At 42.7% G+C, this 18,486-nt stretch overlaps 1 protein-coding gene across 1 annotated transcript in view; it reads left to right on the plus strand.

Moving 5' to 3' along the window:
• CHIC1 (cysteine rich hydrophobic domain 1) overlaps positions 1-18,486 on the plus strand; it is a 154,611-nt gene that overhangs the window by 49,728 nt on the left and 86,397 nt on the right. The window contains exon 3 of the mRNA XM_069210710.1: positions 11,118-11,273. Within this exon, the coding sequence (XP_069066811.1) occupies positions 11,118-11,273 (156 nt within the window). The remainder of the gene's footprint in view (positions 1-11,117; positions 11,274-18,486) is intronic.

An 18,486-nucleotide genomic window follows, 5' to 3' on the forward strand; every position in this document is an offset into this window, starting at 1 on the left:
ATCACGTGTGGGACCGCTGTTTGATTTGCATATCAAATACCATAAAAAATACAAACATAAATGACAGACTAACATACACCTATTCATACAATACATAGAAAGGTGGTCGCCATCTTGGAATGTCAAATCATACGTGATATATCCTTCAGTATTAGTAGTTCTGTACCATCAGTATCCCAAGCTATAAAATCTAATATATATATATATATATATATATATATATATATATATATATATATATATATATAAAAATTATATATGACAAACCTATTTATTATAGCTAAACAGATTTATGCTCATTCCTACAATAAAACAAAATAATTCAAATTATAAATGCATGTTCACCCATTATGTTTATATCAGTAATATCTGATTTGCACAGTCAAAATTACCTTAATCCACACAACAAATTAAAACAAAACCAAACTCCACAACATATAAATGAATAAACACACCTAATGTGAACAAAAAATCTCAATTTACCCATTAGAGGTCGAAAACTTTGTTCATCTACCTTTTATTTATTTAACCCAAATGAACGTTCATTTCTTCACTAGAGTTCAAACCCAAGGGACTTAAAGTATTTAACCTGATAATCAATTTGGATTCCAAAATCCGCAATTTTTTCTCTCTGTTTCCCCCACTTATATTTGGCTTAATCTGATCAATAACATCAAAACTAAGCAACCTTCATCCCCTTTATGTATTGCATGAAAATGTCTGGCCACAGGGTAATTATGATCACAATTGCGGATATCTCTTATATGTTCTAAAACTCTCTATTTGGCCTAATGTATTGTGTTCCCCACATACAATTTACTGCAAGGGCACTTTAAGCAGTATACACAGAAATCTGTGTTGCAGTTGTAGTGGCCCCTAATCTGATGGAACCTATATCCTTTGTCACTTGGCACGCCCGTACAATTGGCACTGTATTTACAGGCTTTACATCGATTACAACAGTAAAATCCAGCCAGATTTCCTGATAATGTTCTTACATCCTGAGTACTAGTCACCACATTGTGACTTAAATTGTCTCTTAATGACCTGCCTTTACGAAAAGTAACCAGTGGCATATTAGTAATGAGTGTTTAAGGTGGGATCCGTCTGTAAAATGTGCCCACTTTTGGTAAGGATCTGTCTTATTGAATACGCCTGATTTGAGTATGTCGTGATAAATCTCAAACTCTCATCTGACTTCCGCTCATCATCCCTTATATATGTAAGAGGTCCTCTCTCTTAATATTATCTGCCCTATTTTTAGCTTGTTGTATGGTCTTGTTCCTGTATCCCCTTACTTGAAATCTTCTACACATTATCAAACTTTCATGCTGGTAATCGTCCCAAGTTCTGCAGATTCACATATCTCTTAATAGTTCTCCATATGGAATGATCTCTCTCAACCTAGGTGGATTTGCACTATTGGCATTCAATAAGCTGTTCCCAGCAGTGGCTTTTCTATGTAACCTAATACTTAAGTTATCATCCTGAACGGTAACCTCTACATCCAAAAATTGGATATGTTTATTGCTATGCTGCTCGCTTAGCTGAAGGTTATATTAATTCTCATTCAAAGCCCCCACAAACCTTAATACAGACGTTCATCACCTTTCCAGATCACAAAAATGTCATTGATATATCAACACCACATTACTACTTTATCCTCATAGTCTGATATATTGATGGATACCTGCTCCTCCCACCAACCCATAAACAGATTTCCATAACCAGGTGCAAAGCAAGTACCCACCGCTGTCCCCTGTACCTGTCTACGCACCTGGTTATCAAACAGGAAAAAGTTTGATAGGAGGAGGTACAAGTCAGCCATTAAAGAGCATGGTAAAGAAACTGTTTTGGAGAGGGACAACACAAGAAGAGGAAGGAAGGAAAAACTTTGGACATGAAGCAAGGAAATAAGAGTGACAATAAAACCAGCCAATAGGAATAGGTCTTTCACGACCACACAAGCTAAAAAATGATAGGCGAGATCTAAAAATTAACCCTGTTTTGTGCCATCCCCTTTGCGTGATTTTGAATACAAACACTATATGAAGATCATTTGTTTATTGCCAGAGGCCATTAGCTCCAAATCTGGTGTCTTCCAATCCTTTCCCTTGTGCTGAACTGTAGCCTTCCATTTTAGGGAACTAATGTTTCCTTATTCATTAAGCGAGTTTTCAAAATCTGTCCCTTCTGTGTTTCTTCCTCCCCTCTAGATCTCCACGCATTGTCCCTCCCCGAGCACTCAGTCTTACTTTCTCCTCCCACCTCTTCTCTTCCTCACAGGCTGCCTTTTATTCTACTAGCCCCCCACCCCACACCCTCTGTATTGCTCCCTCCTGACCCTCCTTCCATTGATTCCTCTTCTGTGGCCTGTATTATAAATTATTCTTCCCCCTTCCTGTTGCTTACCTACTTACTATCCATTCCTTACCGCCTACCAAGTGCTCGTGGTCATTAAAAAATATGCATATACAGCTTGTTTTTGTTCAGATTGTTCAGAGCTGTAGAAGTCCCAGTCCTGGCCTTAGGGGTCTGACACGCCTCAGGGCACCCCATGTATGACATGCTGAATCCTGAGGATACATATACCCCCATGCACTGGGCTTTATTCGTACAGTGTGTGATTGTGTTACTGAGTAAGTGACAGGATTTGTGTAAGGAAATGGCTCCCTGTTGCAGTTACCCCCCCACACTTTTTGCCTGATACTGATTCTGACTTGACTGAGAGGTGTGCTGGGACCCTGCTAACCAGGCTCCAGCACCAGTGTTCTTTCACCTAAAATGTACCATTGTTTCCACAATTGGCACACCCCTGGCACACAGATAAGTCCCTTGTAGAAGGTCCCTAAGGGCTGCAGCATATGTTGTGCCACCCTAAGGGATCCCTCACCTAACACATGCACACTGCCATTGTAGATTGTGTGTGTTGGTGGGGAGAAAAAGGCAAAGTCGACATGGCATCCCTCTCAGGATGCCATGCCCACAAAATACTGCCTGTGGCATAGGTAAGTCACCCCTCTAGCAGGCCTTACAGCCCTAAGGCAGGGTGCACTATACCACAGGTGAGGGCATAGCTGCATGAGCAATTTGCCCCTACAGTGTCTAAGTCTGTTCTTAGATATTGTAAGTACAGTGTGGCCATATTAAGAATATGGTCTGGGTGTTTGTCAAAAACGAACTCCACAGCTCCATAATGGCTACACTGAATACTGGGAAGTTTGGTATCAAACTTCTCAGAATAATAAACCCACACTGATGCCAGTGTTGGATTTATTAAAAATGCACACAGAGGGAATCTTAGAGATGCCCCCTGTATTTTACCCAATCCTTCAGTGCAGGACTTACTGGTCTGTGCCAGCCTGCTGCTGAGAGAAGAGTCTCTGATCCCCTGGGGTGAGGGCCTTTGTGCCCTCTGAGGCCAGAAACAAAGCCTGCTCTGGGTGGAGGTGCTTAACACCTCCCCCCTGCAGGAACTGTAACACTTAGCAGTGAGCCGCAAAGGCTCAGGCTTCATGTTACAATGCCCCAGGGCACTCCAGCTAGTGGAGATGCCCGCCCCTCTGGCCACTGCCCCCACTTTTGGCGGCAAGGTTGGAGGAGATAATGAGAAAAACAAGGAGGCGTCACCCACCAGTCAGGACAGCCCCTAAGGTGTCCTGAGCGGAGGTGGTGTAGCCACCCTCAAGGAAAGTAGCCATTGGCTACTGCCCTCCCAGACCTAAACACACCCATAAATTCAGTATTTAGCGGCTCCCCAGATCCGAGGAAATCAGATTCCTGCAACCTCAAGAAACAAGAAGGACTGCTGACCTACAAGCCTGCAGAGAAGGAGGAAGACGACAACTGATTTGGCCCCAGCCCTACAGGCCTGTCTCCAACTTCAAAAACCTGCTCCAGTGACTCATCCGACAGGGACCAGCGACCTCTGAAGCCTCAGAGGACTGCCCTGGACTACAGGACCAAGAAACTCCAGTGAACAGCGGCCATGTTCAAAACCTGCAACTTCTTTGCAACAAAGAAGCAACTTCCAAAGTCTTCACGTTTCCCGCCAGAAGCGTGAGACTTCACCCTCTGCACCCTATGCTCCCGGCTCGACCTGCAGAAAACCAACACCTCAGGGAGGACTCCCCGGCGACTGCGAGCCTGTGAGTAACCATAGACGACCCCCCCTGAGCCCCCACAGCGACGCCTGCAGAGAAAACCCAGAGGCTCCCCCTGACCACGAGTGCCTGTAACAAGGGACCCGACGCCTGGAACCAACACTGCACCCGCAGCCCCCAGGACCTGAAGGAACCGAACTCCAGTGTAGGAGCGACCCTCTGCCTAGCCCAGGTGGTGGCTTCCCCGAGGAGCTCCCCCCGTGCCTGCCTGCATCATTGAATTGACCCCTGGGTCCCTCCATTACTTTCTATCTAAAACCCGACGCCTGTTTGCACTCTGCACCCGGCCGCCCCTGTGCCGCTGAGGGTGTACTTCCTGTGCCTTCTTGTGTCCCATTCCCCCCCCTCCCCTCCCCAGTGCCCTACAAAACCCCCCTGGTCTGCCCCCCCGAGGACGTGGGTACTTACCTGCTGGCAGACTGGAACCGGGGCACCCCTGTTCTCCATTGAAGCCTATGTGTTTTGGGCACCTCTTTGACCTCTTCACCTGACCGGCCCTGAGCTGCTGGTGTGGTAACTTTGGGGTTGCCTTGAACCCCCAACGGTGGGCTACCTTGGACCCAACTTTGAGACTTGTAAGTGTTTTACTTACCGGAAAACTTAACCTTTACTTACCTCCCCCAGGAACTGTTGATTTTTGCACTGTCCACTTTTAAAATAGCTTATTGCCATTTTTACAAAGACTGTACATGATATTGTGATTATTCAAAGTTCCTAGAGTACGTAAGTGAAATACCTTTCATTTGAAGTATTACTTGTAAATCTTGAACCTGTGGTTCTTAAAATAAACTAAGAAAATATATTTTTCAATATAAAAACCTATTGGCCTGGAATAAGTCTTTGAGTGTGTGTTCCTCATTTATTGCCTGTGTGTGTACAACAAATGCTTAACACTACCCTCTGATAAGCCTACTGCTCGACCACACTACCACAAAATAGAGCATTAGAATTATCTCTTTTTGCCACTATCTTACTTCTAAGGGGAACCCTTGGACTCTGTGCACACTATTTCTTACTTTGAAATAGTATATACAGAGCCATCTTCCTACAATGAGGAATGTAAACTGTTTGACAACGATATAAGTTAAACTAAGTCAGACAAAGTGAGATTGAGGTATTAAGAGTAAGTGCATGTGAGTGAGGCTGAATGATTGTGTTAGCATATGGCTGGCACATGGCAAAATGCAGGACCAGGAACTGATATATTGGAGGTAATTTCTGGCATAATGGGCATCAGTGACAAAATACTGGTTCTGGCACACTAGAGGCAATTCTTGACATATGGGACACCCATGGCAAATTTCTAACACTGACATACTAGACATTAGTTTTGGTGTATGGACCACCATTAGAAAAGTGTCATCATTGATATGTGGATGGCATCAATGCAAAATTCTAGAACTAGTATATTGCAGGTAATTCTTGGTATAAGGGGCACTCATTTAAAATGGGGACATCCTTGGGAAAAATGCAATAGAGGTAATAATTGACATACAAGGGGTGGTGGTGAGTAGGAGACACCCACTGCACACTTTGAAGAAGAAAAAAAACAGGGCCAACTCTTGTGGAGCATCAGGCTTTATTGGCTTTGCACTCCAGAACATTACTTGAATACAAGGCACCTATGCCTTTCACCAAACTCAAGTGAAAATTGTACTTTAAAATGTATTATTTGACCCTTTTTTTCAACATTTTCATGGGGCAGAAACTACCCACTCCCCCCGTGAACCCTTCATTCAATCATTGAAATTGGGATTATTCCCCTCCACTTTCACAGATAACCAGCTGTCACTAGTACTGTGAATACAGTATGCAGTACTAGGAACAATCTCTGAGGATTTGTTCATTTTTCAGCATGTATTGAATGTATTAAAAGACTAAAGGACAGTAAAAAAGATATCCTTCAAGCAAGTTAGGAAACCTACTCAAACCGTACAGGGCTTTGAGCATCTTTGATTAAACCTGACCTCTTTCACTATAACTAAGATTATCCTCTACCAAATCAAGAAAAACTGTCCCTGTATGTTGATAAATGATTGCAAGTTCTGCCCGAAAACATCGGATTTGTGTTAAAAGCATTGCATGCAGAGTCTGCATACACTGGCTGGAAGGGGATTCGAACCGAGAAAAGCCATTGTTGAGTGGTAGATGTCCTCAAGGAAATGTTGTGCCTTCCAGGCTCTGCGTAATGGGACACGATTGAGATCTCCTACGACGGCGATGTCTGGGGTAGAGCTGGATCCAAATGATTAGCAAAGTGAATATGACCTTGCCAGTCACTATCTGCAACTCCAACACGCACTAGTGGTGGACATCTCTAGAGGCACACTAATTCAAGACTGCAACCCTACTTGAGGGAGGGGACTGAGACAGTAGGCGACATTGAGTTAAAAAAAAAAATAGGGAAAATGTGCTCCTGATAAGTGTCTGTAGATGCCATTTTAAGGAGGAAAAAAACAATCGGTTTCCTGTACTAAAGTCACCATCTTCCCAGCTTTCAGGAACATGCAGAGATGAATTTAAAAAAAAACATATATTGTACCGCAGGTTTAGCATTTGTCTAAGATTTAGCCTATTTTCCCTGTTTTTTTGTTCTCTCAACCTAATTACAGTTTGTGGTGGAAACCAGTGTGAAACCCATGGGTGATCCTGAAAAGCTATAGATTCCTGAAAAGTAGACAACAATTCGAATTCAGCAACGGGTCATATGTGTAGATCCCTCAAGGGTTTCCTAAGGAAAATAACTGTCAATTAAAAGAAATATTGAACAGTAGTAGGAAAAAACAGTCATTTGTGACATTCTCATCTGTAACATTTTGTCACAATGGCTGATTGACAAAAGCAATATACCATCAATTCCGCTAGACACTTCTGGTTGCAGGGATATATAGGGTTTGTAGGATTTCCAAGAACCCAAGGTACCCAGAGCCAACAATTGAGCTGGACTGTACAATTGTTTTTCATTGAGTACCAAGTATAGACCAATTCTTATGGCGAAATAGGCAGAGACAAAAATGGGTGTCAAGGAAATGTATGTATTTCTGAAATGGGCACTAGATATAACGTTTAGGAGCAGTGGTTATTTCCACATCTTTGAATTTGTGGGTACCCATACTAGTGTATGATTTGGAGGGCATTTTACAAAATGTCATCTTTTTTTTTAATTTATTTTTTTATACACTGGCCTACATTTGAAAGGCACAAATGCATCAAAATTGAATGGATAATAACAAATGTTCTACTATTCTATGCTCCACTAGTCTACCGTTAAAAATGGTACCTCACTTGAGTGGGTAGGCCTAGTGCCCACAACAGGAAACTGCCCAAAACGCACCATGGAAGCATCACATTTTTCCACCGAAAATCTGTTCATTTTTCAAAAACTAGACACCAAGGGGTTTCCAGAAGTGGCAACTTGCGTGTCTTCCACCACGTTTTTTATTTATTTTATTTTATTTTTACAAAGAATCCCTTGCAAACCTCAAATTTTGAATAAAAAAACACATTTTCCTCACATTTCTATGATGGAAAGCCCTGGAAACTGCTGTGAACCACAAATGTCCTTCCACCCAGCATTCCCCAAGTCTTCCAATAAAAATGGTACCTCACTTGTGTGGGTAGAGCTAGTGTCCGCAACAGGAAACGGCCCAAAACACAAAATGTATGCTGCACATTTTTCCACTGAAAACCTTTTAACGATGTGGGGAGCTCTAGATTTTGGACCCTGGCTCAGCTGGCACTTAGGGAAACCTAGCCAACCTGTACAACTTTGGACAACTAGACACCTAGGGGAATCCAGGATGGCGTGATTTGCATGAATCCCATTAGCTTTTTGTATCCACATTGCCCTACAAAACTGAAGCCTTACCTGAAATCATGTATTTTCCTTACATTTCTGTGATGGAAACCTCAGAAACTGCAAGAATCGACAACAACAGGAATGGATCAAATCAAGGACAATGGGAGCCTTTGCATGGAGGCTCCTATTGACCTCTGTTGTATCAGTTCCTGTCGCTGGTACTTGGCCCAGGCACACAAAAGGGCCAGAGTTTTTATCAGCACAGGTTTGGCAATACTGGGTGGTAGGAGTTTTGTGGATTCCTGCAGATTCCGGAAGTTTCCATCACAGAAATGTAGGGAAAATGTGAGACTTGGAGGTTTGTAGGGTATTGTGGGTAAGAATACGGTGTGGGGTGCATGTGAAGTACACTACCCTAGACTCCCCGAGATATCTACTTTTCAGAAATGACTGGGTCTGGTAGTTTTTTTCCAAGTAGCAGCCTACCCAAGCCCAAAAAGTGCAGCTGTTCACTATTGCAAGTGGGACGATATTGGGAGTTAGGCAAGCTCTGCTGGTTCATATGTAAAACCAACACCCAAAAGAGTCAAATGTCCTCTTGCTTGAGATGCTTTAGTCTGCAGGTGGCGCAGAAACACTGTTGCCCCCTTCAGTTGGGGTTGATTGGGGGTAATTACACAATCTGCCTCCCATGGGGGCACAAAGACAGTTGCCCCCTTCAGTTGGGGTGGGTAGGCCTCAATGCTCTTATTTCATTTATTTTTTTAATTATTCTCTGGTGTCTAGTGGGCTTTCTACCTCCCACAAGGGGGGGGTCGGCAGGTCTGGATAATTACCCCCCAAACCAGAAAGACATTGCCCATTCTCGGCAGCCCCATCCCCAGACTTTCCTGAAGGAAGAAATAATCCCTGGTGCCTATTGTGTTTTCAGCCTCCCAGGGGAGGCATATTGAAGACTATTGCCCTTATTTGCACCCAGGGGGGAGGGGGAGGCAGAAAGACTGTGCCCATTTTTTTGGGCTGGGTGGTGGCATTGCCATGCACATACCGCCACCCTTACACTAATAAAGAAATAATAGTCCCTGGTGCCTAGTAGGCTTTAAATTGGGGCAATTGTCCCATCTGCCCCTCAATTGGGGGGGGGGGAGCATAAAGACTGTGTCCATTTTTTTTGTGGGTGGGGGACATTTCCATGCCCATACTGGGCAGCCCCCTCCCCCTACACTAATGTTTGCCTATGTGCTCATGGGGCTGAGATAGCCGGGTGAGCACCTAGGTAGTGAAAGGGAAATTAGCATGGTGTGCTGATCTCGTCATTTCACTGAAAACAAAGAAACAGCCTCAGGAGATGGGGAAGCATTTCCCTACCTCGTGAGGCTGTTTCTTTGAGCAGGAAATCCCTCTGGTGCCAACACCAGAGGGATATTCTGCCTTATGTGCCAAGGCTGCCGGGAGCCATCCTGACCACATGACCACTATGTGCGAAGACTGCTCCCTGCTGTCCTGTGTACACAAGGGGTTAAACTGAGGTGGTAAACTTGTGGTCGAATATTTGAAGAAAGTGAGTGTGATGAAGTTGTCACATCAGAGAAAAGGCTTGGCTTTAAACCTGGTAGATTTTGATTTTACATAGAATATGTTATACTCACATCAAGTTGAGAAGGTTTGGGAGGGTTGACTCAGGTCTGTACATCAGAGGATGTGGATAAGAGTGGTGTTTATATTACCTAACCTACACATGCCCCAGGTTGAGAATATTCTAAGAGTGTTTAAGGAATGAATATTCAACGCAATAAATGTCCCTTTGGAAGATGGGGCATCTGGAATTAGATATCCCCACCAAAATACAAAAACAATTCTGTGATTTGGGGTTTGTGGTGAGACATTATGTGGCGAGGTTATGTGGTCATTTTGATCCCCCAGTATAAATGCTTGGAAAGCCAATATGGATTGGTCTGTGACTGATGATAATTTGCTTATAAGGGAAGAAGATGTCCTAAAAAGGGTAAATGGTTATGAAGTATTTGGGAAGATACGGGGGTCTGGAGTAAACCTTTGTTCAGCAAAGGAAGCCGTGTTCCTGTACTGCCTCCAATGCCAACCGTGGAAGTAAAAAGAGTTTATAGGCTGAGTGTCCAAAAAGTCCAAGCAGAAGGCCCACTGGTTGAGGGACACAATGTAAAATGTGAAGTACTTGTATACTCCACAGTTTAAATTGACATACTTAAAAAAAGTTTGTTTAAAAACTATCTACCGCTTCTGGTTTCTGGACACCCACTGTGAAATTTGACTCCTAAGTTTTTTTTCCTTGACACTGGGCAATAAGTTGGTAAAGAAGAATTTGGGCATAGAGAAGTAGTGGCATTAAATGAATCCCCAAACTTCTTTGGTATTGCTTTAGATACATTGAATTTGACTAATTACACAGCAAGATGGAATAACTGCGACCTGACTTCTAATTGTGCCTTTTGTGTGTGTGTGATGTTGAGTCTGAGGCCTATTTTATCCTGCTGTGCCCAACTTACACCACATATTTATTTAAACATGGATGCTGCCTTCCCTGCTGATTGACCACACACTGGGGCTCATATGACTCATACCCAGGGAGATAGGACATGCCAAGATATTGAAATTAACCACCTAGGCTCTTTAAAGAATTATGTAATTATGGGGGTTATTCTAACTTTGGAGGAGGTGTTAATCCGTCCCAAAAGTGACGGAAAAGTGACGGATTTACCACCAGCCGTATTACGAGTCCATTATATCCTATGGAACTCGTAATACGGCTGGTGGTATATCCGTCACTTTACCGTCACTTTTGGGACAGATTAACACTCCTCCAAAGTTAGAATAACCCCCTATGTGTTCTTTGCGGCAGTTGTCATATTGTTTAATTAAACTCTCTGTTACTTAACTGTTTTCATAAAGTATGTTATAATGAATATTCAGTGATTTGGTGATTGCATACATTATATTTCTATTACTTTTTTTAACTCGTCCTTCCGAATGAATAATAATGTGTATTAAGCATAATGGTTTCTGTATCAAGGTTGCACCTTATTTTTCAAAGTTGTTAAAATCCTATTTGATTTTTTCTAATATACTACCTTGCACGTGTTCACTAATGACTAACACTCTGCATACTCTTATTGCAGGTCGCGCCAGAAGAATTTAAGACCAGTATTGGCAGAGTCAATGCATGTTTAAAAAAGAACCTGCCTGTCAATGTAAAATGGCTGCTGTGCGGCTGTTTGTGCTGCTGTTGCACATTGGGGTGCAGCCTGTGGCCTGTTATTTGTCTTAACAAAAGAGTAAGTACCAAGTGAACCACTCTATCATGATTGATGATTTATCTCACTTCTTGTTTAATATATGTGGAAAAATATAGAAAGTGTAACAGTACAGCCTTTGTTTGATTTTATACCCTGTTTCCAAATTTCTTACTGTAGGTACACGCACCATAATGAAATCGGTAGTATTTCACATTTTGAGTCACTGGTGTAGGGGTTCTAAATATTTTTATTATGCACACACAAGGAAATATCTATATTTGTACATACTATATGTCCACTGAAATAAAACAAAGGTCACAGGGACGTTATAGTTAAGAAATAATATTAACAAAACTGTACATCAGCGGTTCGGAACCTTTTGACTTTTGCGGACCACACTTTATCAGTACTGGAACACGGGGACCGCCACTGAATCATTATTGGAATCCAGGGACCCCCCAGTGAGTCATTAGTGAAAGCTGGGGACCTAATATGTTAATATTATTACATTTTCTTAGCTGTCACGGACCCTGTGAGGAAGATTCATGGAACCACAGTGGGTCCCGGGACAACAGGTTGGGAACCACTGCCGTAAATGTTGCAGGAATGTTATAGTTAGGATCACATTTTAATGGCACAAAACAATAGAAATTCAGCAGTTATGGTTACCTCAAGTAACTATAACTCATGCCTTAAGGTAACTATAACTCACGCCCCAGCCATGACAGTTTTCTCTTAAATAATCTGTAAATGTTACATTGATAATATGAATAATGTTATCAGAGATCTCATGAGTGAGGCAATATGTAGGTAGGGTAATTAGCAGTGCATGGTGAGGGTGTGAGTTATAGTTATCATAGGGCACGAGATATATTTACTTGACCTAACCATAACTATAACTGCTGAATTTCTATGGTTGTGCGAGAGTAAAATGTAAACTTAACTATAACATCTCTGTAACCTTTGGTTTTTTTTAAGCAAATTTCTATGTTTTTTTTTTTAATTCCTTTTTCTAACTAAAATGTCCCTGTGACCTTTTTTCCCCCAGTGACTTTCTTTCTAGTTTTTTTTTACTTTAAGTAATTTTAATTACTTCACGTTAATCCAACCACAGGGGGTTGGCCGCTGGTCACCATCCTAAAGGCACCAAGCCCAGCGCCGCACACGGCCTTTGGCTGTGCGTGGTGGGGTTTGGCCGCAGGGCCTGGCTTCTGGCCAGGCCGCGCAGCCTACACCCTTATATGCCTTTGGACATGCATGGGGGGCCGATAGCAGGCCTGGCCATAGGCTAGGCCCTGCAGCCAACCCCTTATAAGCAGCCAACCGTGCACCACGCATGGCATTCAGCTATGCGCGGTGGGGTTTGACCGAAGGCCTAGACTGCGGCTAGGCCCTGCGGCCAACTCCTCCCTTAGCAGTCAACCCCGCGCCACACACAGCCTTGACAATGAAGAGAAAAGATGGCAGGGTAGGAATACCCTAATCCCCGGTGCTGTGATGCCCTCTCCAAACCCCTCCCTCCCCCCACCAGGTACCCTGCCAGGGCAAAAAAGCATTTTTGAAAATGTTTGCTGCAAAATCTCAGCGGTGCTGCAAAGAAGAAAAAAAAGGAGGAGTCTCCCTCAATTGTTTTTAACAAAGCCCCTGGGTGGCCCAGCTCCCGGGGGCATAAAATGATCGCTAGTTCAGTCATGGAGGCCCCATTCCATTGGGCTCTCTATGCCCCGGGGACCACCACCTCCCCGAGGCTTTTATTAAAAAAAGGAGGAGGGAACACCACCTCCCATGGGTCTAAATACAGTGTATAAAATGTTGAGGGGTTCCGCAAGGCCCCTTCTCCCTGGGCTGATTTCGGCCCTAGGAACTCCATCCCCGGAGGCCCGGCCACTAGTATCTGGGCGCCCTGGCCCCACTCAGAGCACCCAGTGTGCATTGTTGGGGACCACTGGGGGAGCCTTAAGGCCCCTGCGGTCCCAGCCGGCTCCCTGCCTTCTGCGGTAGCCGGCATTGCTCTCCCGCTAAGCTGCTAGAAATGTATCTCCCTGTGTGCGGAAACAGTCATTTCATCGGTTTCCCTGCCCGCGTGGCAGTGGGCAGAGAAACAGATGAAAACTCTGCTTCCAGCAAGCGGGAGGAGTTTTCACACTCCCGCTTGCTAGCAGCAGATTCAGTGTTTGCTCTAGTTTGGCAGCAGCGGTCAGCAAAATTGGCAAATTATTACAAAAATAAGATATACAAATATAAAATATACAAATTCGTTATTCCTTTATTATCTAAAAAAACATTGAACGGATTTACACCAAATAACAAAAAGGTCACTTTTTGAACCAGGAGCTACTTTCTGCCAAATTTGGTGTAATTCTGTTCTGCGGTTCGGGCTGTAATTAGCATGGGAAACACACTTTTTTGATGATCTCTCTCCTCTCCCCCCCCATTGTTTTTCTCATCTTGACGGATCACCCTGAAACTTTACATGCACAACAAGACTCAGGTTGATAATTTTTTTGGGGCAAAATTTCATGAAGATTCGACAAGCAGCGCCAAACAATAGAAAAGTAAAAAAAAAATGCTTTTCCCTTGGAAACTAGGTCCTAACTATAACTACTTACTGGCAATCGCCAGTAGGTAATCTTTCTTTCTTTCTTTCTTTCTTTCTTTCTTTCTTTCTTTCTTTCTTTCTTTCTTTCTTTCTTTCTTTCTTTCTTTCATTTTTTTTTTCACTCACTCTCTCTCTCTCCCCCCCCATACATATTGTATTGTATTGTATTGTATTGTATTTTAATCGTATATATAATCATCCTTTCATCTTTCAAGCATGTGGCATTTTAATATTTTCATAATCTGCACCAGTGCCATTGAAGACTGGTTAAGCCAGCAGCGGTTCAAATATGGTGCTTTGGGGCACAACTTTAAAGCATCTTTCCCCAGTATAACAGTGTGCACTACAGTACATACACGACTTGCACAGGATATTGTGGCAGTTGCATCTGCTAGTATAAATGGAATAAAATACTCCCTGCCACACATTATAAGGCTATTGCAGGTCTCCAAGGAGTTCCATGACCATATGAAGGAACAAGGCTGAAGGCCAAGTTCCTTTATAAGGTACAGGAACTCCAGGGTGACTTACAGTATTCTTATAATATATGGCAGAGGGTACTTTATGCCGTATAGTCCATGGTCATACCATCACGTTTCCCACAAACACTTAAATCTTTGGTGTGTAGCTCTCTCATATAAGAGAAAGCATGTTTGCAAATATGAAGAATAAAAGTTAAATCACAGAATGTCTATTGCAGAATCAAAAACACAAAAAAGCTGTTTGATAATTGTTGCAAAAAGATATGAAAATCAGTTTAATACAAGTCATTAAAAAAAATGTAAAGTAGAAACATACAAAATAATTTTAACTTTCTATAACTACCTTAGGAGTGTAAAAACTAATCATGTGCCTGTGAGTGTCCCAATTCAGATTTTCATTGTACGATTTGAAAAACAAAGCAGAAGGAAGAACAAAAGTAATATTTTCACTGTTTAAACAGCTCTTTTATTTATGCTCCGTGACTTTACCTGCCTTTCTCTTTGGCTGCTGGTTCTGGCAGCAGGCATGGTGACATCAGAACTCGACTGTACTTCGATATTACAGTTGTTGTTTAACATGATTTCTTTATAATCTGCAACTGAGTGTGTCAGAAGTTGCTGATTATAAAGAAATTAGAGACAGACTTTTAATACAGGGATTGCAGAGTCCCATTTATTATAGAGTTATAGTGGATTGCAGTTTATTACCCAGGTCAAAGATTACCACCTTTAAGTCCGTAGTGCCTCTCTTTAGAATATAGGTGTTCCTTCCTGTTCCTTACATCACAATTTGTGAGTTGACTGCCAGCTGGCCAGATATCTAGGTCATGGGGGAACTGTAAACGGCCTAAAAAGATGCCATTCCAAATTTGTTTACTATGAAGTCATACCTAAATTAATCTTACCTTTTATCTATTTTTGGGAAAGGGTCTCCATTTTGGAGAGCCAAGATTAAGATGTTTCTTCGTAAGTCATAAATAGGTTGCAAAGTAAGAGTCTGAGATTAAATGTTTTCCACGGTTCATGACAACAGAATATTTGGGCAAAGTGTGTCACTGGCTGTGCATATGCTGAGAAGATAATCCATGTAGATACTGGCTGGTTAAATAGAGATATCCTAGAAAACCCAACTGTAAAAACCACAAGCTTTGCTTTTTGTTGAAAAACATAATAAGTACTGGGGTGCACAGAAGTAGGTTATTTTGTGTGCTAAAAGCATCCAATGTTAGATATACCCTGAGAGGTGGATGATATCAGAGAACTGAGAATGTCTTTTGAAATGGGTCTGGTCTTAAAAACGACCATCTACAGTATGGACAGTAAGCACATAATTGTATTAGTGGTTGCCTTGTCTGCAGCATACTCTGATGGATTAATGGAGTATTGACAGACTCAATTAACACATCCAAAGATCATCAGAGGATGACTTCCAAATTATCTTCTATTGCTGTTCTTTCTCTGTTTCTTTCCAAGCTAGAATCTCTGAATTCGTTTCTGCTGTTGAGACCTAGCTGTTGTCTCCTTTCTTTAAACTTGATCCTAAAAAGGTACTCTCTTTTCCCATTCTTCATTGCTCATTCCTACTCCTGCTGTCATCTTCTACCAGTTCTGTGGACTTTCTTCCTCTGCTTGCAGCCTTGCTTTGTATTATATTCTTAATTTTTCCACATCGAACCTCTTCTTTCTCTGAATTTATACATTACATGGAAAATCAGATATCTTCTTTCCTTTTCTTCTCTGAAAACTTCTCACTTGTCTCTACTACTCTTTTTCCCTTTCATGTTGGTATTCCTAAATTCATCATTGCTCCACATGAGATTATTCAATAATCAAGTTTGCCTTTGTTGGTCCTGGCCCTTTTTTGCAGGGTCATCCCCAAACCTTTTGCCTCTTTCCTCCTACTTTTTCTGACCTGTTTTTGTTAGCTTTAGAACTCTGGCCACTTTACCCCTGCTAACCAGTGCTAAAGTGCATATGCTCTCTGTCTAAATTGTATTATTGATTGGTTTATCCATGATTGGCATATTTGATTTACTGCTAAGTCCCTAGTAAAGTGCCCTAGAGTTGCCCAAGGCCTGTAAATCAAATGCTGCTAGTGGGCCTGCATAACTGATTGCGCCACCCACATGATCAGCCCTGTAAACATGTCTGACCTGCCACTGCAGTGTCTGTGTGTGCAGTCTTACACTGCCAATTCGACCAGGCAAGTGTACCCACTTCCCAGGTCCAAACCTTCCCTTTTACTACATGTAAGTCATCCCTAAGGTAGGCCCTAGGTAGCCCCCTGGACAGGGTGCAGTGTATTTAAAAGGTGGGATATGTACTGTTGTGTTTTACATGTCCTGATAATCAAATACTGCCAAATTCGGGTTTGTTGCAAGGCCTGTCTCTCTCATAGGTTAACATGTGGACTGTCTTTAAATATATTTTAAGTGCAGTTTCCCCATTGGGAGCAGATAGAGATCTGGAGTTTGGAGTCTCTGAACTCACAATTTAAAAATACACCTTTTGGTAAAGTTGTTTTTTAGATTGTCTATTTGAAAATGCCACTTTTAGAAAGTGGGCCTTTTCTTTCTTGACCATTCTGTACCTCTGCTTGGCAGCAGAATCCATGTCTGGGTCAGACTGACAGTTGGGCTGTTTGTGAATTCACTCTAGACGGTGATGCAAAGGGAGCTGAGGTGTGTCCTGCATATCTTGATGGGTCACCCTGGGCTAGAGTGGGAGGGAGGAGCGAACAACTGCACCTGAAAGGGCTGTGCCTGTCCTCACACAATGTAGTCTCCGACCCCCTGGAGTGCGTCTGGAGCCAGGGATGGGCAAGGCAGGATCTTGGGAACAGCAGAGACTTTTGTTATCTATTGCAAAGGCAGAAATTTGTAGAAGTATTGGACTGCTGACCCCACAACTTTAGATTACTTCTATATCAAGAGGAACCTCTGCCAAGGAGAAGCGCTTGACGCTTGAGGAGGGCCTGCCACTCTGCCTGTTGCTTTGCTGTGCTGGCCTGCTGCTGCTTCTGCCTTGAGAGTGAAAGGACTGGACTTTGCTTTCTGAAATCCTGCTTATGAAGTTTCTCCAGGGGTTTGGACTGAGCTTGCCCCCTGTTCTCAAGTCTCAGGGACATCAAATACATTATCGGCCAGTACTGGGCACCTCTGCTGAGTCCTGACTTACTAAGTGGTGCCAAATCCAGTCCCTAGGTCCTTAGAAGTGGAAGCTAGTAACCTGCGAGGGAAAATCCACACACGCTGTGCACGCATCAGAAAAATCAACGCAGCGTCTGTCCCGCGGCAGAATATTCAACACAGCACCTGCCTCGCGGCTGGAGAATCGACTCTGCACCTGTTCTCAACGCAGACCCTTCGCACAGCGCATCGGAATTTTCCACCCATCAACCCTGGGCGTCAAAATCTTCAACATCACTGCACAGATCCAAGGCTGATTGTCCAGAAACAGATGCATCCTTTCCCTGCAAGGAAAGAATCGACACATCGCTTACCTGGCAGAGAAAGAATTGACTCACGGCCTCACTTGCGAGTAAGGAATCAACGCATCTGTGTGGCTTTATTTTTGATGCATACCAGGTACTTTGTGCTAAAACAACAGATCCATTGATTTCTATGAATTAACTCTTTTTACTTAAAAAATTCATATCTTTGCATGTGTATGTTGGATTTTTGTCATTTTTAACTTGTTTGATTTAGATAAATATTGACTATTTTTCTAAACTGGTGTGGAGTCTTTTTGTGGTGTTTTCACTGTTAATATGTGTGTTGGTACAAATACTTTACACATTGCCTCTGAGATTAGCCTGACTCCTTGTGCCAAGCTACCAAGGGGGTGAACATGGGTTATCTGAGCTGCGTATCTCCTTTACCCTCTCTAGCGTGAGGGTCCCTACTTGGACAGGGTGTAAACTGACTGCCAACTAGAGATCCCATTTCTGACCCTTCCACAGTCTCCTGCGTATCACTTACATATATATGTTCATCTCACCCAGCTTCACTGCCTTTTCTGTTCTTTCAGTTTATATTTCATTTTTGTGTCTTGCTCTCAGATGTGCTCACTCTTTGATCCCCTTTTCGGTGCCTGGTGCTTTTTTCATTTTCTTCTTTTCAAACTTTTAGTTCTCTTTCCTTGTCTCGCTTATCCGTTTTTTGCATCTTAA

The sequence above is a fragment of the Pleurodeles waltl genome, chromosome 2_1, assembly GCF_031143425.1.
Source record: "Pleurodeles waltl isolate 20211129_DDA chromosome 2_1, aPleWal1.hap1.20221129, whole genome shotgun sequence".
Lineage (NCBI taxonomy): Eukaryota > Metazoa > Chordata > Amphibia > Caudata > Salamandridae > Pleurodeles > Pleurodeles waltl.